Source organism: Camelus bactrianus, chromosome 10 (assembly GCF_048773025.1).
Source record: "Camelus bactrianus isolate YW-2024 breed Bactrian camel chromosome 10, ASM4877302v1, whole genome shotgun sequence".
NCBI lineage: Eukaryota > Metazoa > Chordata > Mammalia > Artiodactyla > Camelidae > Camelus > Camelus bactrianus.
Window position 1 is genome coordinate 37,710,965 of NC_133548.1, and position 24,001 is coordinate 37,734,965.

The 24,001-nt window shown below is 45.7% G+C and overlaps 1 protein-coding gene across 5 annotated transcripts in view; it reads right to left on the bottom strand.

Annotated features, from left to right (window-relative positions):
• The window catches only part of INSC (INSC spindle orientation adaptor protein), a 122,274-nt gene that overhangs the window by 35,569 nt on the left and 62,704 nt on the right, over window positions 1-24,001 (bottom strand). For all 5 annotated transcript variants that reach the window (XM_045523936.2, XM_045523935.2, XM_010964825.3 and 2 more), the window contains 2 exons: window positions 11,189-11,302; window positions 5,461-5,586 (listed from right to left, as the gene is read on the bottom strand). In XM_045523936.2, the coding sequence (XP_045379892.1) occupies window positions 5,461-5,586; window positions 11,189-11,302 (240 nt within the window). The remainder of the gene's footprint in view (window positions 1-5,460; window positions 5,587-11,188; window positions 11,303-24,001) is intronic.

The window sequence follows — 24,001 nt, forward strand, 5'->3', positions numbered from 1 at the left end:
CCTGAAAAGGTGAAAACAAATGGGCCAGGGAGGAGGGAAGGAAAGCAGAAACAGGTGAGTGCTTCCTCCACACAGGACCCACCCATACTGCTGCCTCATCTCTATGGCACCCCCTCGGACGAGGTGTCTTTGTCCCATTTGATAAAGACGGAATCAAAGTTCAGAGAGGAATCACTTGCTCCCTAACCCAGTCTGCCTCCCCCGAAACCCGCAGTCTTCCCCCTTGGAAATGCCAGTCCATCTTTCTGCTCTAGTCCTCCAGGAAGGCTGCCTGGACCAGTCCAGGCAGATTGGTTCACCTGGCCCAGAAAGTTGTGTCCATCTGCTTTCAATGGGCTGTGCTGTGTGGCTCTGGGGCCCTCACTCCCTCCCTGGCCCTCATTTCCTTCATCCCATCTCCTCCAAAGTGGGTCCAGAGAACACTGCCTCCTCCTCTGGACTCCCCTAATCCACTGAGCACAGAGGTCCTACAAGACTTAGAGCCCCACTGACCTACCAGCCTGCTGTGGAGCCCCTCTGCCAAGGCCAAGGCCAAGGCCACTTTCCCCTGGCCTGCCTGGGAGCTCCTCCTTGGTGCTCTGGGCCAAGCTCCACTGCCCCCTTGCTGCTGCCTTCACAAGGTGAGGGTGAGGTGGCGCCGCCGGCCTGTAGCTTCTGATGGTCATGGGGCTGCCACTCAGCTACCCTGGGTGGGAGGCAGGGAACACAGCTGCCTGTCTGTCCTCCCCAGGACCCAGAGCCGGGACTGGGGAATGAGGGGTGATTGATTTCTTGAGGACACAAGGGAGGATATTTCCTAATACTTGCTGCCCCAAGGGGACCACGATGGTGGTGGCCAGGATGAACCAGACCTCTGCAAAGAAAAAATGAAGTCCTGAAAGAGCCTTCAGACACCTCTGGAGAAGCCTTTGCTGTATCTTGACTTCTTGCTTCTCCAGACCTGCCCAGGGAGTATTCACGTCTGCCCCCTTCCCAGACCAATACCCAGAGCTTGGTTCCTGGGAGCCAGTCCCCTGCAGTCCCCGCCTCAAAGGGCCAGCTCTTCCCAGAGTCCCCGAGTATAAAGAACATGGGCTTTAGAACCAGCCAGACTTGGGTTTGAATCCAAGCCTTACATTCATGAGCTGAGGGAACACAAGCTCTCTGTCTCAGTTTCCTCACCTGTGAAATGGAAAGGTCATGGAGACTCGTACTCCAGCCCCACTGATCTCTCCACACTGTGCACTGGGCAGTGTTTTGGACCACATTAGCGCCTCCTTCTGGCCTGCCAGCACTCCCTTCTTCACCAGACCTGCATCCTCCTGAGGCCACTGATACTCAAAACCCCCGAGACTGGCATCATCCCTGCCATGATCATAATAGCTACCATTTATTCAGTGCCCAGTGTGTGCCAGGCACCACGTGACTGCACATCTATTCATCTCTGACAGTCCTAGGAGGTAGAGTGCATCATGTCCATCTGACTGATGAAGAAACCACACCTCTACAAAGTTAAGTAACATGCCCAGGGAAGCACGTCCAAGTTCACAGGTGGAGAAGTTTGGATTCCAGTCCAGAAGACCCTGATTCTCCAAGGCTATGGTGTCCCCACCACGCTGGGCTGCTTCACAACAAAGTGTGATGAAAGAATGAATTAGCAGCAAGATGAGACGGTGATAGACTGAGTGAGTGAGCAAGGAAACGATGGAGAAGGGAAGAAGCAGGTGACTGAGTCAATCTCTGGCCACGTGAATACCCCAGCCCGACAGAGCTCGGGCATCACGCAGCAGGGCCGGGAATGGATGAGGGTGTCTGGTGACCCGACTAGACTTATGCTCCGCTGGGCTCTGTGCATGATTTAATGAACCACTTTAAAGCTGGAGGGAAGTGGGGGGAGCCACACGACAGAGATGAATTTCACCAAATCCAGCACATTTCTTGCGGCCAATTAATTGGGATTTAGGGAGGAGGCCAGGCCAGTAAATCAGGGGAAGGCTGTGTTTGACATTATCTAAGGAGGGCACGAACCGTGCCTGGGGAGTGGGCAGCTGGCGAGAGCCCTGGGGGCTCGGCCCCCCCAGCCTGCCTCCGCCCTGCCTGTTGTGCTGCGGCTTCTACTATCTGCCTGTCCCTGGACTTCTCCACCTTTCACCCTGGACATGGACAATGGCCGCACCTCATGGGACCATCTGAGGCTAGCGCTCAGCAGTAGGATCACAGATGGCAGCAGGTGACGGCAGGACCTGGGGGAGGGGGCAGGTGACCCAGGCCCTTCTGGGTGTCTCTAGAACTTCTCACAACTTTGGAAGCAGCATGATGTGGAGGAAAAGAGCATGGGTGTTGGCCTCACAATATTGGGTTGGAATCCTGAGTCCACATAACGTTTCGCAGCCCAGGCTGGCTCTGGCCCAGCAGAGCTGAGACTGAATGACTGCCAGGCCATTCGTTCGCTGTGTGCTCTTTAACAAGTTACTTTCCTTCTCTGAATCTCCCTTCCTTCTACAAACGACTTGGAAAATAACAGCAGCAATGGATTAACTATTAAGTGACACCATGAAAGGAGGGGGTTAGCAAAGTGCTTGCCCAAAGCAAGTGTTCGACAGATGTCAGTTATCGTCCTTTTAATCACTGTCACAACGTCCTTATCACCTGATAGAACAGGGGTCGATAAACATTCTCTGTAGAGCACCAGAGAGAAAATATTTTTTACTTCGTGGGTCACATGGTCTCTTGCAATTATTCAATTATGCAGTTGTACCAAGAAATCAGACATAGACAACACCTAAACAAAGGAGTCTGGCAGTGATCATTAAAACCTTATGGGTCAAAAGTTTGACTTTCACATAATTTTCATGTGATACAAAATATTCTTCTTCTGATTTTTTTCAACCATTTAAAAATGAAAAAAAGAAAAAAAAACCATTCTGAGCTCATGTGCATGCCAAAACAGACAGCAGGCTGACTTTTCCCTCAGGCTGTAACTTGCCACCCCCTGAGCTAGTGTAAGTTCAAGAAGACAAGGAGTTTTGTCTGTTTAGTTCGCTACTGGACTCCCACCCCATGAAACAGTGCCTGGGAAGCAGCAGTCGATAAATGTTTATGAATGAATTACAAGCTGTGTGATTCTGTGCGGACATCGTTTCACCTCTTTAGGCCTTGATTTCTTTGTCTGTACAATGGGGATACTTGCACACTCAGGCAAACGTCTGATGGAATTAGGCTGCCTGTGGAGCCACTTGGCAAGCTCTGACTGCAGAGCTGTAGTTCCTGTTTCTGATCACACGGGGGCTCCTTTCTGGCACGTCTCCGTCCTGCTCAGTGCCTGGCACAGAGACAGTTCAGGAGTGTCTGTGTACGGATAGTAACCTGACCTAGAGGAGGGGGAAGCCCAGGCAGTGTGACCTTCTGTGCAAGCTGGGGGTGGGGGCAATGAGGACATTGTCCAGAAACAGCAAGGTAGTCTGGGCTTAGCTCCAGGGATTTTGGGGGTGGGGCAGGGGGCGCTCTGAGAGTATCTATTAAACCAGCAAGGCAGTGAGGTAGACGGGGCATTAGACTCAGAGGGGATCCAAACCTGGCTCCAAAACTTACTATGTGGTTTTAGACGAGTCATTTACACTGGCAGAGACTCAGTTCCTCGTCTTTGGAGACATGAATACAGTGCTCACCATACAAGGTTCTGGTGGGTTAATGAAGGGATGTGTGTGAGGGGCTAGCTCAGCACTGGGCGCTTAGTAAGTCCTCAGGCGTTGAGCCCCTTGTCCCCTTGCTCTGCGGGGTGGGGTCCGACTCCCAGGCCGGCAGCCCACCTGGCCTGGGAAAGACGCATTTGTGTATTCTGGCTTTGGAGCAGCCTCAGGAAGATGGAAGGAAACACTGCCTGCAGCCTTCCCAACTGCACGGGTTTTCAGCTCTAAACCAAAAAGACCAGCTGATTTTCTTCCCTGGATTGAAGTTTTCCTGCTCTGAAAACTCTCTAAAGCCAAGAAATCCACTGCTTTGGGAGGTCTAGTGATTCCAGTCCCTTCTGTTTTTTCCTCCATTCTTCCTGCCAACCAGCATGAAAGAAGGCAAGAAACAAACCCGTCTGGCCATTTTCCACTGTCTAAGGAAGAAGAATTTATGGAAGAAGAGAGGATTATTCAGCACATGAAGATGGAAATGCTCAATACATTTACTTCACAGAGTCTGTCTGTCAGTCTGTCTGTCTCGCCACTGCCCCCTCCTCCACTTTGCCACTTAAGTAAGCACACAAGTACAAAGGGAGCACTTGACCTTGCGGAAGGGGTGCACTCTGTCCAAAGGGCTGGCGCTAGCTCCTCCACCACTTTGCTGTGTGGCTTCAGACAAGTTACTTCCCTGTTCTGAGCCACAGCCTTCTTATCTATAAAATGAGCCAATTTCCCATGGACCCTCCATCCTCAGCTAAAAGCACCTCTGAGCCCATGATTCTGTGACCCTGTCCCACAACCTGAGTAGATTTGGAAAGAGGCAGGGTAGAATGTAAGATGACCACCTGTTTTGGAGTCCAGACCAAAGTGAAGAAGCTAGCGGAAGAGTGCAGGTTTTCTGGGCAGCCAGGACCAGACAGTGGGACACGGATGCAGAGGAAGGGGAGCCCTTTGCTTGGCTCACCCTTGTTTAGGCCAGTCACAGGGACAGACTCAAGGTACCTATGCCCAACTCTGCAGGCACCACAAGGGTCACCAGGACATCCCAGGCCTTCCTGCCTCTCTTCCATAAGCATTTTCAGCATCTTTCCTTGAAACGTGGTTGAGAAATCCCCAAGTGTCAGCCCAGCCTCCCAGCCTTTCTGGCTTCAGTCCCTGAGGGCCCGTCTGCAGGCTCAGACCCACTCAGGCCCAGGGGGAGGAGCAGCCCCAGCCCTCAATCTGAGGGGAGTGGGGAGCAGCAGCTGGAATCAGGCACCTTGCCCTAGGCTGGCGAGGAGCAGGGCATCTGGACCTGTCAGGTCACCACCTTCCCTCCAGCCCTGGCCACCCCCATCATGTTGACCCATCACACGCTTGGACTCCAGCCTGCCTCTCCCTAACCCAAGCCTGCTTGCCCAGGCAACCAAGCCCACCCTGCTCTTGCCCGTTCTGTCCCCTGAGGAGCTGGGTCCTATCATGAATGAAGGGCCAACCGCCCTCAACCTCGACACCCCTCCCCACCTGACCTGCCTGCCTGCTGCTCTGTTTCACCCTGGACCTGTCGGCCACTCCACCCAAGAAGTGATGAGCGTCCCCTTGGTCCCCGCCTCTCCTGGCCGAGCTCCTCAGTCTCCACCACCTTCACGTGTCATCAGTCCCCACAGTCACCACCCCAGCAGCCCCATCTGAAGGATGCCTGGGGAAAGGAGGGACACCTAGGACGTGCTCCGTGAAGAGGCCCAGATGGCCGCCAGGTGTCTACCTCCTCCCCTGCCACCCTCCTGGCCCTCAGCGACCTCAGGCCGGGCCCAGCCAGCTGCCCTCTTACCTTCTCCAGCTGGTGGACACCCTCCTCCACACAGCAGATAGAGGCTAGCGTGCGGAGTGCCTGGGGGTACAAGCACCGGAAACTGTCCTGCCGGCAGACCTTGAAGAGCGCCACGACCCCACCTTCCTGCCGAGAAAGAGAAGATGTCATGTGACCTCGCTGTGTGCCCTCTCCTGGGGCTGACTCTAGAATAACTGACATCTCTCACTGTACTTTGGGGCCTGTAGGGTGGCAGAATATGTCACCCCAAAATACGTCACTTTGACTCAAGGATTATTTTGAGCTGTAGGCCCTTAAGAAGAAGCAGACACAAGAAAAGCTCTCTGCCCTTCCCCTATTTGCCCAGAAGCAGGACATAAATTTACAAAGATTGTCCCCTTCCTCCCTCTATTAGGAAGGACAAGAGTTAATCACTGGAGACAACTTTAGACCCTTATCAGCCTGGATTCGGCACAGAGGAATCCACATAGCACACTTCACTAACCAGCCTTTATCTACTCCTAGCTTCCCATCTATGTGCCTTCCCACCATTTGCCACACCTCAAGGTTCACTTTCTTTGTCTTATTACTGCTCTAAAAATGTGTTATTCCTTTGCTAAGATGCTACATAAGCCCAAGCTCTAACCAAGCCTTTGAGTTACTCATCTCTGACAGGTCCCCTGTGCACGCGCTCATAAACTTGGATGTTTTTTCTTTCGTTAATCTGTTTTTTGTCAGTTCAATTTATAGGATACCAGCCAGAGAACCTAGAAAGGTAGTAGAAAGAATTTTTCTTCCCCTCCGGTTTCTACGCACACACACGCACACACACACACTCCCGTGCATGCTGCGGTGAAATACCGGCTCCAGAAGTAATGCCACCCTTCGTTGGATAAACTGGAGGTGGGATCCCCAGATGCTGCTGGTTGGGACTGCAGGGGCCAGGACAGGCACACGTGCAGGGGCCAGGCTCAACCCCATTCAGATCTGCTCCCAGACTCCTGGCAACCCCCTCTCAGCAACCACCGTGGAGCAAGCCTGGAGTCGTCTGAAATAGGTTCTAGAAACAAGTCTGAGCAGATGGAGGGAACTGAAGCCTAGATGCCCCATGCTGGTCTCACTCTGCCAGAGACCACCCGTGACTTCTCAGATCCTCCCTACCACTATGGCAGGCACACAAAAAGGAAGTTTATTTACAGCAGTAATATAATTTATTTCCACTTTTGGATGGAAAAACTGAAGTCCAGATGGGTGAAATAATCACCCCAAGTCCACACTGGTCCTGTTTAAAAAAACCAAAAGCCCTTTAGTACTGATAGCCCAGCTCCTGAGTGCAAGCATGTACTTTTCTTTTCCTTTTGTGAGATTAGTTTATGGAGACACGTTTGCCTTGTAGCAACTTCCCAGGAGAAATCTGGGAGGACTTCTGGGAAGAATCTGGGAGTGAGGCATCCATCCTAACTGGACATTTTTATTCTATAAAAATCACTGAGCCACTTTAGCTCCCGGAGCAAACTGAGAGAGCCAACAGACCATGAAGGGGACTCACCACGGCGCCCAGCAAACCGGAGACAACACCACCGTGGAGTTCACGTCCAGAGCCAGAAGGCTGGCTGCCCCACACCTGGCTGTGCCCTGTTTCCTCCCTCTCCCCTTCCCTGAGGGCTGAAGGGGTGCGGAGGGGCAGCAGCAGGAAAGAGTGCGTGAGCAAGTGGTCTGGACCTGGTCCACAGGGGCACTCGCCTTTCTCCTCACCATTCTCGGCTCTAACTGAGCCCACTGCCCTCTGTTCCCCAAACTGAGAAAGCTATTACAAGGAGAAGGAGGTGGGTGGGTTCAGCAAAATTACCATCCCTTGTCAGATTTTTGAGAACTCTTTCAACAAAAACTATACTCTGAACAGGTGCTGTTCTGTGTCCTGGGGACGCAGCAGTGACTGACTGACAGGATAACGTGTGAGAAACCAGAAGCAGCAGCAATGACCACTCCGGCCGGGCACCGCCTCCCTGAAATGTCACCCTATTTCGACAAAGCACCTCCCCTTCCCCGCAGCCCACAGAGATGAGCTCAGGGCCCTGGGCATTCTAGGAGTTTGCTGCCTGTCACTGCAGGGACCAAGATGAAAGTGTCCGACGCTGGGGGGTGGGGGGTGGGGTTCAGATTTCTGACCTTTTATAATCAGCCAAGAGTGATCCTCACCTTCTGTATTCCTACCTCCTTTTCAGGGAGCTCATTGGAAGGGAAAGGGTCATATCTTAGGACTGGTAAATTCATTCCTGTAGATACCATGCTGGACACCACTTCAGTCCCCATCCACACTGAACTTATGGTCTGGTGGACAGCGTTAAAAGCAGGAAGAAATCTGGGTAGAGGTGTATTGAAACAAGACAGGAGGTGCAGGGTTAAAAAGCACAGGGCAGGAACTCCCGGCATAATCTGAGGGAGGCTGTAGGAGGGTCAGAGAGAAGCACTCGGATTTTAAATGCACATCATTACTCCGATATAAATATGCTCTGGTGTGGGACAAGACACTTAACCCTCTGGTTTCTTGCTCCACAAGCCTTTATCCCTGCGTTCCTACTTTCCCACAGTTCCGGGGACATTTGATAAGGGTTCCACATAAAGACCCTACTCAGAGAGTCTCGGACATAAAATCAAATTACTCTTTAAAGTGAGAATTAAAAAACAGGAAACGTATGGTCTCCCCAGTGAGCCTTGCTGGTCATTAATGACCTCCCTCCAAATGTAAATATTGATATGCATGTATGTGTTTAGGTATGTATGCATATGTATATATGCATGTATTTTTATCTAGTCATATATAGTATAAATATTATTTATATGTGTAAAATGATAGATAGATAGACGTGGTAGGTAGGAGATAGATATTCACATCTGGAACAGACAATGAAGAAACAGTGACAAAGAAGGTGAGGCTGGGAGCCAGGACCAAGGTGACAGCCTTCCCTTGGTCCAGGAGATGCTGAGTCCAGCAGAAATCTGTTTAAGCCTCTGTACCCATTGCATTGGATTCTCATTACATCCTTTGCTAAGCCTGTGAAAATGGTCTTCTCAGCATTTTCAGCTCCTTGGAGAGGAAGGGAGAAATCCTGAACCCAGACTGAGGAGATTCTGGTTCAAATCCTGGCTCTGCTGCTGGTTACCTTTGGCTAAAAATGGGATCCTGCTAGCTCCATGACTCAGCTGTTGGAAGAAGAACTGAGTTAACATCTCAAGGGTGAAAGGGCCAAGCACCCAGCCCCCGGGTGAGGGTCAGGCTATGTAAGGCTTCCTGGTTGGAAGAGTGTCCCAGACCCTCATGAAAGGTATCCCAAGGGCTGGAACCTGTGGGATGAAGAGGTGGGGGGAAGTGAGATGGAGTAGTCGTGTGGGCCACTCTGAAACCCCATCTAGGACCCAAACGCAGCGCTCAGCTTAGAGTGGAACCGGGAATCGCCTGAGCTGGTGGAATCACGCTGTTGGCTGGGGCTTGTTTAATTTTATAGAAAGCTCTGGGCTCAGAGCCCAGCTGTATAATGGTATGCGTTATTCAGACAGACGTGGGATAAGCTGTCATAAAGCCAGAGGGGCCCACTCGTGGGGTATGTAGGCTCGTGGGTTGGGGGTGGGAATAACAGAGGAGCTGGAGTTGGGGGGGTGGCTGTAATTTTGGAATTTTCTGTGCTCTGACTCAGGAAGGGATAGGATTTGCTACTAGCATAGGGAGAACTGGGTTTATTCCTTGGCCTTCACAGGAACCCAAGAGGATGAAAGGATTGACCTCAGACAGGTTGCCCAACAGCTCAGATGGATAAAGGGCCCAAAGACAGGCCACACTGGGCCCCAAGGAGGTGGTGAGGGAGACCACTGTGGGGAGCTGCCCCACGTCTGTCACCATGTTGGGCACATTTCCTGAGAATCAAGGATAAGGATGCTGTGCAGGGCATACCAGAGACTCCCAGAACCCCACACAAAGCGATTCCGCTGGATGGAATAATCTGGCCATCTTCCAGGCTGAGAAGATGGGAGTCGTCCCTGAACCTTCCCTCTACTTCAACCCTCTGTCTACTCCCCACCAAGGACCGGAGACATAAGAAGGGTGAGATTAAGATTCTGGAGTCGGCAGATTTAGTTAAAATCCCAGCTCTGCATTTAATGTGCATGATCTTCTCTCAAAGCCTCTGTTCCAGCATCTTAAACATGGGAATTATCATTATAACACACCATTAGAATATCGGGAGGATCGGATGAGAGGATGAATGGAAAGCGTAGCACACTGCTTGACATACAGAAAGGACACAGGAGATAAGAAAGGTTGTGGAGAAGGGAGGAGGGCCCTGGAGGAGGGGGCGAGAAGGAGGCAGGCAGGAGGAAGGTGGGGGGCGCTGCTAAGAGGCAGTTCAGAACAGCAAGCAAGAGCACAGTCTTTGCTGCCAAACAGCCAGGCACCAAATTCCAGCTTGGTCACTTACTAGCGGTGATTTTTAAAGCTCCCTAGTGATGCTAATATGCATATGGGGTGGAGAACTTCTGAGCCCTCTTTGTCCCAAGAAACTGAAGGGCCATGAGTGGAACCAGAAGTCTCCACTGTGGGCTTTAGTATCATGAACTCTGAATTAAAGGGACTTGGGTTCTAATCCTGACTCCACTCTTTATCCAATGTGACCTTGAGGAAGTCTCTCAAACCATTTCCTCAACCACAGATGGGAACAACATGGCACCTACTCCTACTTGTCAGGGTGGTTTTATGATTTAAAAGAAACGTCTGCAAGGCATTAAGCACAGGGAGAGCACACTCAAACGTTAGCTATTGCTGTTCTGTACAATTTACTTCTCCCTGGACCAGACTTGACAAGCCCTGCTCATCCAGATTTCCTTAAGGGCTTAGACCAGTGCTTCTGAGAGTGACCATGCCCCTCAGAATCACCTGTAGAGCTGGTTACAGTGCGGCTTCCCAGGTCTTACGCTAGGACCTCAGTGAATCTTGGGTGGGGCAAACCATCTGTGTTTTCCAAACCATCCCTGAGGGATGATGATTCAGAGTTAGCACTGGGAACCACCGAGCTGAAGACTTCCTGTGACTGGCATCTTCCTGTGACTGGCATCTTAAGTCTACTGAAGGACATAACTGCTTCCACTTAGATCATCGTTCTATCTCCAACAGTAATGTCATTTTTCAAGTGGAAAATAAAAAGCAAAAATTAAACAGAAGACCTTAGTGAGGTCCTAGGGCTCCCCAATTGCCCGTATTTGCTCTAAGTGTTTGGACCTTGAATGCAGGGGCAAATTGACCATAAAGTTAACGAATTGTAACACCCATGGTAATTGATGAAAACCACTGTTCCTCTCAATTTTGTCTTTTCCTCATGTAGCATTGCCATGGCTGCAGGCATTTTCAAGACCCAGCCCAGGACCTGAGTTAGGGGATATGTTTGGCTTGGGTTTGGTGGGGTATGTGAAGATGAGGAAGGAGGGTTGATATTTATAATAGACACCACGTGAACAAAGATGATAGAGGATCTGGAGGCACCCTCTTCTTGTCTCAAGTGGGAAATGAAATCAGAGGGACTAGTCCCTATGAAAGATGGAGACAAAAGGCCCAGAGAGGGGAGGTAACTCTTCCAAGGTCACACAGCAAGTACAAGCTAGAGCCAAGACAGGCTTCCTGAGCCAGCTGTTCCCACCAAACTAGCTTTCTCACACTCTCCCCAGGCTGACCTGTGAACTCGGCCCCAACCATGGAACTCACCTTGGCTATGATTCGGCACAAGGGAGCCCCCTCCTGGGTCAGGCTGAACAGGTTCCCTGTGGTGGATTCTGTGGTGTAGATATTGTCCGAGGCATCAATTTTTCTCACCAGTGCCTAAGAAAAGAGAGTAAAGTGTGATGATCACTCACTCACCTACCTTCTGCCTGTCTTCCTTAGTGGAATACTAGTGGATCCACACTCCTAAGAGGCCCCTGAAATCTACAACCCTGCCCCATCCACTGTCCCACGATGGTGAGGTTCCATCCAGCTTTGGGAAAGACATGAGTCAGGATGAGGTCTGAGCTACTTTTCAGAAATACGGGATAATTTCAAACCCCTGGGGCAAGGACAATGAATGTGCCTTGATCCAGTTAATCAGAAAATCAGCTCTCAACACCGATGGGCTCAGCAAGCACCTTTTTGCTGTTCTGTGGGCTCCTACTGAGAATAGGAACCATCAGTTAAATAAACAAACCATCAAGTTGAAAACTAATAAGTTCCTACAGGTATGACCAAAGAATTTGCTCATTTTGGATGGCCAGTGGCTAATGGCAAACTCCAGCTGGGTGACGGGTTCAGGAGATGAGTCAAGAGAAACACTCTACTAGCAGCTTCCTGCTCAGGCGACACTCGCCTTGGGTGGATAAGCCAGGCCAAAATGGCAACTCTGGAATCCTGTCAAAGAATGGGTAGCTGAGAGAGGAATGCCACACTGATGAAGGCTGGACCTAAGGCTGGTGGTGAGAGAGCTGGGAATGTCCCAGCACAGGACCCCGAGAGGCCCAGGAAGACAAGCAAAGGGAAGTCACCAACAAATGAGATATGAAGATTATTCCTAGAAGAGTTTAGCTGATTTCTCGGAAAAAGCTTTTCACGTAGCTTAAAACCACTTCATAATCAGCCATTTGTTTTGAAGCATGTGATTCAAATGATTCCTACCTGCTAATTAATGCTCGTTGCTTAAGTTTCTCCCGGGAGGTGTGGCAATAGAAACGGGGAAGACTTGCCTTTGGGGGCCTTGTGCAAGAAAGTAAGACCTCTGGGAAGCCTCTTGTGCGGTTTCAGTTGCCATGTTTATTTGAAAATATTCAAATAGGTTTGTTTTCAAATAACCCTGCTATTATAGAAAAGACACAAGGAAATGACGAGACCTGAATTCCAGGGCCAGCTTGCCTTTTTTTAACACGGTATGTTGATGAGGGAGTATGTATATGATCAAAAGCATGGACCTCAGAGCCAAACTGCCTGGATTCAAATCCTGGCACTGCCTCTTCTGCCTCAGTGCCCCAAAGCACATAACTTAGGCCTTCTACACCTCAGTTTCCTCATCTGTAAGATGGTGGAAACAACTGGCTCTCTCTTACGGTGATGGTACCCATCCCTTAAAGCTGCTAATATATATAAAGAACTTCTAAAAGTACCAGGCACACAGAAGCAAAATAAAATGGCTAGCAGTTATTATCTTGTGACCTTGGGCAGTGGAGATAAACTTCCTATGCCTCAGTTTCCCCATTTGTAAAATGATTTAAATTTTACAAAGGTGGTTTGAGGATTAAGGTAAATAGCTCTTCCTTACTCAAACTCATAGAATTCTTCACACATAGCAACATGCTAGTCTTCTACATATAGCAGCCAAGATTACATGTGCAATTAATCAGACTGTATTAAATATAAAAATTATTCCCTATGATTGGATAGATGTCTCTTATAAGATTTTAACAAAAGGTAAAATTAACCCAAGATTCATCACTGCAAGTCTCTATAATGAATGTGCTTCTTAGAATCCTTTCCCATCGTTACCAGAAGCAGTTATGTAAGTGATATCAGTGCTAACACGAAAATGCAGGCTTCATACTATTGGGGTCCTGTACCTAAATGATAATTACCTAATGTTCCTGATTAGTGTTTGCACTTGAAGCAAATTCGCATTACGTTAAACTGTTCAAACCCAATGTCTTTTGCAATCATCTGCAGCTATTAGACCATTTATGTCTGAGGATAATTTCTTGTTAACGTCTTTACCCATTTATACCACAATTACACCTCAAAGATGTCTCAGTGAGTCAGCTCTCTGACAATGAAAAGTGGAAAGCATCCTTTTCACCAGGATCAATTTGGGAAGATACAAGATCAAAGGCTCCACGGAAATCATCAAGGCTCTAAGTATCACAATGCGTCAGAGCTGGAAGGGCTCTCCAAAGTTTTGTTCAAGATTTCCTTCCAAGTTGAGGAGATTGAGACACAGACATCTGACCAAAGTTATATATGTGGTATGTGGGGGAGTTAGACTTTAACCCCTGTGAATTCGACTTCCTGTTTTCCAAAGTCAGTGAATCCATGTCTCTCAATGCCAGCAGGTCCTCACAGGGACTAGTGGAGATGGAAGTCTCAAGACAAGGAGAGAATCCAGCCTCATGAGTCGCTGTCACCATGCAGCACAGCTCTCCACCCCAGCTTCCATTAGTATCTACAACGCTCCACCCTGTGTCCGCCAGAGCTTCTGCTGCAGGGGGCAGAGGTGACCGAGAGCCCAGCTGCTGCCCCTCTACATCCACCACCGTGTTCCTGTTAGGGCCATACTCCCCCTGAGCTCCTCCCAGCCAGAGGGGACTGAGCACGGCAGGGGCACCACTGCGAGCCCGTCACTGCGGGACAGGGGACTCCTCTAACAGGTGACTTTGGCTTAAGAATGGAAACAACGTAAAGGAAGATAGATCGATTAAATCAAATGGCAGAATTTTTTTTAAAGATACTCTAGGCAGATATGAAACAAAACAAAACAAAAGATCTTGAAGAGCGGGAGAAAGGGATAAAAAAGGGTTAAGGAGAGGCGCACAACTGAAAGTACTCTAAATAAAGAATTTGAAAGGAGGGATATGTTTGTAATTTTTTCCTCCATCAGAAAGAGTGACTACAGCCCAGTGATATTTATCAAGAGAGATAAATTCTCACACAGAATCCTGGGACAAGTTCCTCAGAAGGAGGCAGGAAAATATTATGAAACCTCTTTCAAAAGCTTCAGACAGAGGGGAGGGTATAGCTCAGTGGTAGAGCACGGGCTAGCATGCAAGAGGTCCTGGGTTCAATCCCCAGTATCTCCATTAAAATAAATAAATAAACGAATAAATAAGTAAAAACCTAAATAAATATATTAAGCTTCAGTTAGAGATGCCATAGACAGATCCAGTTAGGGCAGCCCAGCCATACAAGGGGATTGCATAAATGTGGGTAAATTAAAGATGGTCACAAATTCTTTGCTACTTTTCCCCTAGAGCAATGGATTCTAATTTCCCCCCTTGTAAATCTGGGCTGAACTCAGTGACTTGCTTGACCAATAGAAGCCAGCACTTGGCAGAAGTAATGTTTCAGGACTTCCAAGACTAGGTCATAAGAAACCTTGAAGCTGCCATCCAGGCTTCTTGGAACGTTCTTTTCAGAGTCCTGAGCTACGAGGTAAGAAGGGTGATAACTCTGAGACTGTTATGCTAGAGAAGCCTTGTGTGGGATCCCTGATCAATACTCGCAGCTGAGACCAGCTTTCCGGCCATCCCCTCCAAGGCACCGTGGATGTGATGAAATTTTCCAAGACTCTCTAAACCATCTGCCAGCTGAATACCACCAAAAGACCTCTGTTGATGTCGCATGGAGCAGAAGGATTATGCAGCCAATCTCACCAAAATTCTTGACCCTTAAAATTGTGACATACAGCAAAAATGATTGTTGCTGGGGTTGTTTGTTATGTCTTTGTAGAGTTTTGCAATACAGGAAAAAATTACACAGATCAGCATGAAATGGTCAAAGGATTACTAGACAAATTCAAAGGAAAAGGTTTTAAAATAAGGACACAGGATTGCCTGTGTCCCAAGAGAACATTTTGGAGAAATGCATGAAGTAGGACTCTGAGGAAAGGCATGGAAAGAATAGACATCCTAAAGAGGAGACAGACAAAATAATAACTGAATCCGGGCTTGGATTAGCTACTGGTCTGATGGGAAAATTTCTCCTGGGTGGGAATATCCAATTTAGAGAGGCCCGTGTGGAAAAGATCGCTTAGAACTGGTGGTTTGGGGCAGATCCAGAACTTAACTGATTTCATTTCTCTCAATAAGGGAAATCTGAAAGAGGACTTTGGAAACACAAAAGAATGTGCCAGAAAAGAGAACGAAGTCACGGCGAGAAAGCTGCTTAGATCCAGCAAATAGTGCTCATTCTATGAGTTAGAGAAGGAAAGAGACCTCCATGAGAAGCAGGGTAAACTCTTAGAAATTCAGCTGAGTCTCCCTGAAAGGTGAAGGGGATTCACAGAAGGAAAGAGAAAACTGAAAACATAAGTCGCTACTGGAAAAAAAAGAGAGAGAGAGAGAGAGAGATGTAGCAGAAACAAATGTTATTCAAGGCTAAAACATTCAAAAGGTATGGGAAGACAGTGTTTTGAGAAGCCCATGGCAGAGGGATGGGCTTCCACTGGGCCCATAAGGGACCAGACTTCTGGAGCATCACCAGGAAACCCTCCTGAGAAGACAGGGTCTTGAGGCTTAAGTGATTCTCTGACGAGAGGCAGGGCCAACAGCCATCCTGTTACAGAACCAGAGTGCCTGTGTGTCCTGGGTCTACTGTCGTTTTCTCATTTAGCCCTACAAGAACTTTCTAAAATATATGACCCTTTGCACATTTTTAATTGGACAGACAAAACTTTTCATCATAAGTTTAAAGAACAAAGTTAGGATGTAATTTCCAGCCGACTATAAATACTGACATAAAGTAAAAACCACTATATCACTTTTTTAGATATATTCAATGAAATCTAAATACCAAAACAACTTGATACTATCACCACCCGTTTTAAAAATACATGAATAATCTTTCTTAACATTTGAACATTTTGCCTCTTTTCTTTTCATCTTTAAATTCATATTCCCATTCTAATTCTCCCGCAGAATTTTATCTTAATGTAATACTTTTAAGTTTCAAAGTACTTTACTGATCACCCTTAGCATACTTATCACTGAAATTTGAAACTTTAATTCCTGTGACTATAAGGCTCTACGTGTTTAAAAATAATCTCTTCTTAGTCGAATTAGTGTTACAATTACTATCAGTACACTTGGTCAATACCACATAGATGATAAATTTTGATAAGTAATTATCAATCATAAAATTAAAATTTTATTACAAATTTAGCTCTTAACAAGATGAATGAGGCTTTGTATCTTTCTTAGTCTAAGTCATTTATTTATCCATGATTGAATACTGGCTGAGTGCTATATTTTTAGATATAAACCCTGAAGAATCTTGTTACCATAAATCCAATAAAGAGGAATGGAAGGAGTTCTTATGGCCAAGTTGTTCGCCCTTTGAGCACATTCTGAGTTATGTAACCACATTGTGATCTATCATCAAACACTATTTCTAATCTTCCAGCTGATTACTCCTATAAATCGGTAGAAGCAAAGAACTGGAAACATTTGAATTGCAAAAGCATTTTTTACTCAATCATTAGAGTCATTCACTCACTATCTCAATTTCTGGGAAGAATTCCAGAAGTACTCTACCAAGACTTATCAAATAACTGTTAATTATACCCACTACTCTTTCACTTAGAGCACCTTGGATTACCCAAATTATTCAGAAAGGATCAGGAAAATCAAAATATTATTAATTTCATTGCCAATACAATTTTAATCAAATATTTTTGTATGTTTCAAATATGTTGTATAAAAACCTTGAAGCTGCAGCTTTTGCTTATTTAATTTCTGGAAAATACCTACCCTATAACCTAATTGGCAAAGACATTTCTTTTACTCAAGTCATCAGCCAAGTCAACTTAGCTTTTTCTCAATATAGACCTGACTTCATTTTTAATTAAAAAAATTTTAGTATGTGTTCCAAGAAATGCTAAAAATTGCTGACAAATAATTATGGATATCATTCAGTAAGGGAAAATGCTAAAAAACTGTCAATATTAAAATAATATAGACCTAAAATAAAATTTGATTTACTTATATATGTTCAAAAACCAAGATAAAACAATTTATTAAGCTTTTCATAATGCAAAGTAATAGCTAACACTGTAAATTAATTATAAATCTGGAATATGATAGAGGGCATTGTAGTTCTTCAGCAAATAGATGTGTATATGTATGGAATTTATGCTGTTTAATTTCAGGTAATAATTAAATAAGATTTGAGAATAAAAATATCCAAAATTATTCAACTGTTTTTAGTAGCTCTCATGATCAAACTTCCATATGTATTTAAAGAAGGAGAAAAGTATTTATACTGAAATCTAATTAGTACAGCTGCTAGCAATTAATTATATCTTTTGCTAACAGGAAGTAGAAATTAGTCTAAATATTTTACAAAATGTTTTGACAAAGTAGGCTTTAACTGCTTTCTTAAATAATATGTATCAAATCTGAAAAGAAAAATCATGCAAAACTGGTATCTGTGAATTTTATCCAGTACATCTTGAAAAATGTGGTCCTTCTCAAAAATATTCCAGTTACATTTAAAAGAATCATTAAGTTTGAGAGTCTTTGGCTCTTCAAAGATACTTTTTTTTTGACATATCTTAGAGTTGAGTATAAGATACAGCTGAAAGGAGTTTTTGCATTTAAAAAGTGTCACCAAGAATGTAGTTTAGTGCAGCCATTATGGAAAACAGTATGGAGATTCCTCAAAAAACTAAAAATAGACTTGCCCTATAATCCAGCAATCCCACATCTGGGTATATACCCAGAGGGAACTCTAATTTGAAAACATACTGATTCCCAGTGTTCATAGCAGCACCATCTACAATAGCCAAGACATGGAAGCAACCTAAATGTCCAAATGTCCATCAACAGATGACTGGATAAAGAAGTTGTGGTATATTTATACAATGGAATACTATTCAGGCATAAAAAGGAATAAAACAATGCCATTTGCAGCAACATACATGGACTTAGAGATCATCAGTCTAAGTGAAGTAAGCCAGAAAAAGAAAGAAAAATACCATATAATATCACTCATATGTGGAATCTTAAAAAAAAAAAAAAGGACACTACAAACTCATCTACAAAACAAAAACAGACTCGCAGACATAGTAAACCATCTTATGGTTAAAGGGGAAATGAGGTGGAAAGGGATAAATTTGGGAGTTTGAGATTTACAAATGTTAGCCACTATATATAAAAATAGATTTTAAAAAAGTTTCTTCTGTACAGCACAGGGAACTATGTTCAATATCTTATAATAACCTTTAATGAAAAAGAATATGAAAACAAATATATGTATGTATATGCATGACTGGGACATTATGCTGTACACCAGAAATTGACACATTGTAACTGACTGAACTTCAATAAAAAATAAAAATAAAAAGTGTCCCCAAAAGCCATGGTGAGTGTTTGATTTGTCCTACCTGTGCTCTCTTTGCTTTGTCCAAGGAGAATGTCCCTCAAGAGCTAGGCATGATTTGAGAATAAACGAAGATGGAAGGGATAAGATAATTGGAAAAGTTCATAACTACCCCTCCAACACACACACACACACACACACACACTCTCTCTCTCTCTCTCTCTCTCTCTCTCTATCATTCAACCATATTTCTGGATTCAGAAAATCCCCATACTATGAAAAACATACAATTTCTAATGCTTTTCTCAACAGAAATATGTAAAAAGCATGGAAATAATTCACAGAAGCCTAAAAGTTTATGGTTCAGGAAGGGAGGCTTCTTTTTGGTTTGCTCTCCCTACTCCCACAACACGGTTTGTGCAAAAAAAAGGGCAATGCACTAGAAGATTTAGGATGGGTGAAGAGTATGCTTACTTTTCGTAAATAATAGAAGGGCTAGTAAAACCTGTCTTATTGGGAGGATTGTTTTTAGGAAAGAAAAGAAATGAAAATTGAAGATCTGGAACTTGGTTTCCTTAAAAGTATACGTGCTTGCATTTTTCGTAAGAAATGTTTGGGAACCTGGAGAATACAGTGCATTGGAAGCGACAGACCACTGGCACAAGTCACTTCAGGCAGCCCGAATCAGTGCAGCCTGGGGTAGTAGAAACACAACGTTTAGAGGGGAGCCTAAAATTAAGAAATGTTGAAAATGTTGAATGGGAAAGAATGCAAGTCAAGCCAGTCTTTGTGAGGGAATTACAGATGCCTGGCTTTGCAGGAAGAAGAAAATCTATCACATGCCCTTCGACGATAAAGGAGACATTTTTCTCCCATATACGGTAAACACTGTACCACCATTAACCTATGGTGGACGCTTTTCCCCGGTGAATGTATGTTCACAAATCCCTGTGGACTGCGGACAACTGAAATAAATAGACGTCCTGTTGCAGATACAGTCAAGATGGAATCTGTCACCCACCCTCTTTTTCTCAACTGCAGATGAGTGTCTATTAAGGTCTTCAGCAACCCTAAGGACAGAGTCTTAGGAAGACACGTTGACTGGAATTCCTGCCCTAGGGACTGAGGACTGGCTTGTTTTAACTTTCTGTGAGTGTAGGAGTAGTGCTGTGACAATGCTGTATATTCAAGGTATTAATTTTTTTGCACTTTCAAGTATGGTGGAGAAAGATCAGTATAAATTGAAAAGCCCTGAAGACACTGGTCCCATTGCTGGAGAGACCCTGGGCTGTAACTGCGCAAGGGAATAAGACTCCACACACACACACTGGGATGAGGCTCTCCTGGCTAAACTGAGCAGAATAAGAAAACTAAAGAGAATTCTATTAACCTAAGAATCTGGGGCTTTGAATTACTCCTAAGAGTAAAGGGATTCAGTTTTCTGGCTTTTTTCTTTCACTTTTATTTTTCTCCCAAAGAACTTTAAAATGAAATAGGAGACTATTTTAAAATTTTGGACAGCTTTATATTTCTCATCCTGGCAAGTATGTTTAGATTATCTTTATCTTACTGTATTTAATCACACTGCAGTTTGTGACTCCGTATGTTGGACAACATAACTGAGCAAAATCTCAGAGTGGGAAATAGAACAGGAAAGCAAATTTTGAGCTTTAGTTACAAAATCTCCTTAGAGTCAGTTTAATGAATGTAATATTATTAGTTCTTTCCAAGCTTTCTGGGATCAAAGTCTAAATTGCCCACTATGATTCCAGAAGGATCCACAAAGGAGTAGACTTTGTTATTTGGAAGGATGGCTTCATGAAGGTGGGAAAAGACTGCCTCACAGGCAGCCGCCCACCTCCTCCAAGGAGCCCGGCCACACCCCCGCCTGACCACAGCTGCACGGATAAGGCCAATCCCCACTCCTCCTGTCCTGCTAAGAAAGGATTTCAGCAACACCACCTCTGCTGGCCTCAGCCCTACCTCTCCATGTCATTTTGCTGATAGGGTAGGGATGAGTTAGCAAGTTGGGAAGAAGGAACTGAGTATGTTCAGCTTAGCACTTGCCTCTCTTCTCTTAGGAAGTGTCTGCCCTCTGTCACAGGATAGGCGCTTGTGCCACAGGTGAGGACTGAGTTTGTCCAGCTCTGCCTGGGACAGGGGTTGGAGGGAGGGGCAGAATTTGGCTATGAGACGTATTTTTAACAAGGTCTCTTAGCCACAGAGCCAGAGATACATTCCCTAACCAGTTTTATAAGAACAAAGGTGCTATTTTAAACTAAAATAAAAATTGATTGATGCAACGGAAGGATGAATGCATATAACACCTATCCACATGACACTGAGTCAAGGACCCACAGAAAGTCCCCTAGACGTCATCCTCAAGTAAATCAACTTTTCTAAGTCTTTTCCTCTTAAACTCCCACATGGCTAATCCTTTAATCCCAGCAACTCTAATCCTTAATGCTCATTAATTTCCCATCGGTGGCTCCTAACAGCTAAGCCTTAAATTTCCCTGCCCACCAAGTAGTTAAATTATCTCAATAAACAGTAATTAGGTGATTAGAAGGTTCTTTTTAGCAAAGCTTGTTGTGAGCTTCTCTGAAGGCAGAACAGGTCTCTGGTGGATAAAGAAGTTGGCACAATTGGAAGAGTGCCACCAACCACTCCTCTGTTGTCTCATTTAATCCTAACAGCAATCCACTGCAGAGGTGAGGAAATTAAGTAACTTGCTGAAGTATGCCTATGCAGTGAGTAGCACAGTCAGGATCTGAACCCTGATTTGCCTCCTCATGCCACGCACAGTCCACTACCCACAAAGCTCACATTCATAAATTCACATACTATCAGGATTGGAAGAACCCTTGCAAGTCACTCAGTCCAACCTCCTCTACTGCCGATGTCCTCCCAGGTGTGAGTTTCCCACCTCAGTGATGGGGACTTCCTAAGGCAGCCCCTTCCACTGTAGGGCAGCCCGATTGCTTTGCAAACTCCTTTTTACATGGAATGTCCTGTAGATTTGCTTCACTGGCCCAAAGTCCTTCTTCCCTTTGGGGGCCCAAGGCACAGAGCTTTGGAGGTGGCAGAGTGTGCATCCTTGGATTAAACAACCCTGCTCTTTCAACTCTTACCCTCAAAACTTAATCTTCAGCCTTTCCCCATCCTCCTAGGAACCTCCTCTGAGCACAATCATTGCAGTGACACATCTGGGGTCTGGAGCTGGGCGTAGCATTCCAGGATGGAGCAGACCAGCGCAAAGTTGTGATAGATGATCACTGCCCTTGACGTAAGCACCATTCCACCATGAACTGTGGATCTATGGTGGAGGTAGGGGGCGGAAAGAGCACTGTTCCTCTGCTCAAGAGCCTACATGGCTCCCTAGTGCATTAAAAAGGCATTTCCCAAATTGCAGTTCCTGAAACACCAGCTTCCCTGAATAAGTGAATGGGTACTTTAAGGATAAAAAAGATCTGTGACTGTGTAAGTTTGGAATACACTTAATATTCTTTCATTAATAAATCTTTACTAAATGGTTATTGTATGCCAGGTACTGTTCTAGTCACTAGATACATGTCCATACACAAGACAACCCAAAATTCCTGTCTGTGGAAACTACAGGTCAGACAAGATATGCTATAAATGTGTGAGGACCTTTTAGAAGACTCGCAATGCAGAATAGCACGTCATTAGAGAAATGCTGATGCAAATAATTAAGCTTAAGTTCATTTATGTCAAGATATCTCAAATACAGAATCCTGGCATAATTGCTAACATCCTAGAAAACAGTATTTGAGTCACCTGTTTTGGAAATAACATGCTCACAACACTGAATACAGACTACTGTCCTTCGGCTAGTATATCTCCTTATGTTACCACTGTCCTGTATGGAAACTTTCTAATGTAAAAAAGCTTAAAATACCATATGATATCACTCATATGTGGAATCTTAAAAAAAAAGGACACAAATGAACTTATTTAAAAAGCAGAGGCAGACTCACAGACACAGAAAACAAACTTATGGTTACCGGGGGAAAGGAGGTGGGGAGGGATAAATCTGGAGTTCAGGATTTGCAGATACTACCTATGGTATATGAACTAGATAAACAACAAGGTCCTCCTGTACAGCACAGGGAACTATAGTAAATACCCTGTAATGACCTATAATGAAAAAGAATATGAAGAGGAACATATGTATCTGAATCACTATGCTGTACACCAGAAATAGACACAACATGGTAAATCGACTATACTTCGATAAAAAATAAAGAATTAAAAAATTAAAAGGCTTAGAGATCAGCCAAGAAATATCAGTACAGCAAGCTCAGCCCGTAGGAGGACTTAGAGGACACCACAGGGCATGTGGGCGGGAAGAGGGGTTGTCAGGAAGCTAGCAGAGGAATGGAGGACAGACACTGCCTCCCCAGCCAGGTGAGGGGGGCCAATGGGAGCTCAGTTCTAAGAAAGGAGCAGCTGATCCAGCAGCTCCCAGGTTCAGCATCAATGATGCAGGTGGGCAGACCCGGGGGTGGAACAGGGTTTAGCCAGGAAAGTAGAAGTACCAGATCAGGAATTCCACCCTGAACAAGATCAGGACGAGGAAAAACAGAATGGGCCCAGTGCCCTGGGAAATCAGATACACAGTCCACAAAGCCCAAGTAGGTTCCTGACAGTCCACAGAGTTTTCCCAGGATTCTGTGACCTAGAGCATCAAAAAGACACCCTACCCTGTGCCCCCGGTAGAGAGAGCCAAGGACTACTTCCAGACCCAGCTGGCTTCTGTTTACAACCCAACGGAACGCTTCCATTTCAGCCCACTAAATGAATCTGGGACTGCTAGGCAAGAGGGCGCAAAAATGGCATAAGAAGCATCAGCGGGCACCTGTGCTCCTGCTCGGAAAATCCTCCAGGCTCCCCTCCTCCCCGCCATTAACTTCTATACCCTCTCTCATCACTCCTTTGGTTTCTTCACCCATTTCAGCCCCATGTTCCACTGGGTCCCTATGGGACTTGGTGGTTCAGTTTGGGACACTGGTCCCAGCTTGAACCACCACCTGCCGCTACAAGTGACCGTCAGCATTTGCTCATCAGTTTTAAGTGCCAGCCCCAGCACCCCAGCCCTGGCCCATCCTTCCCCTTGTCCCAGACTCTCGAGGCAGGGAGAGTGGACTTCACAGCCCCTTCTGGGTTGGGAGGGTGAGGCTGCGTGGGGCCAGCTGCACTGACTGGCAGGCAAACTGGCTCAGAAAGGCCCATGCCATGTACAGAATGAGCCAGACACACAAAGAAAGAGAGAACGGAGAAGTCTGGGCTAGGTAGAAAGGCCGAGTTTGGAGAGAAGCCGATATGGGAAGGGATTTGTTATTTGTGGAAAGCTTCTCTTCGGCAGTGGGAAAAGAATGGCAAATATGTGACACAGTATTTCTGTGACTATAAATAACATGTAAATACCTTTCATAATGAAAACCGTATGGAATC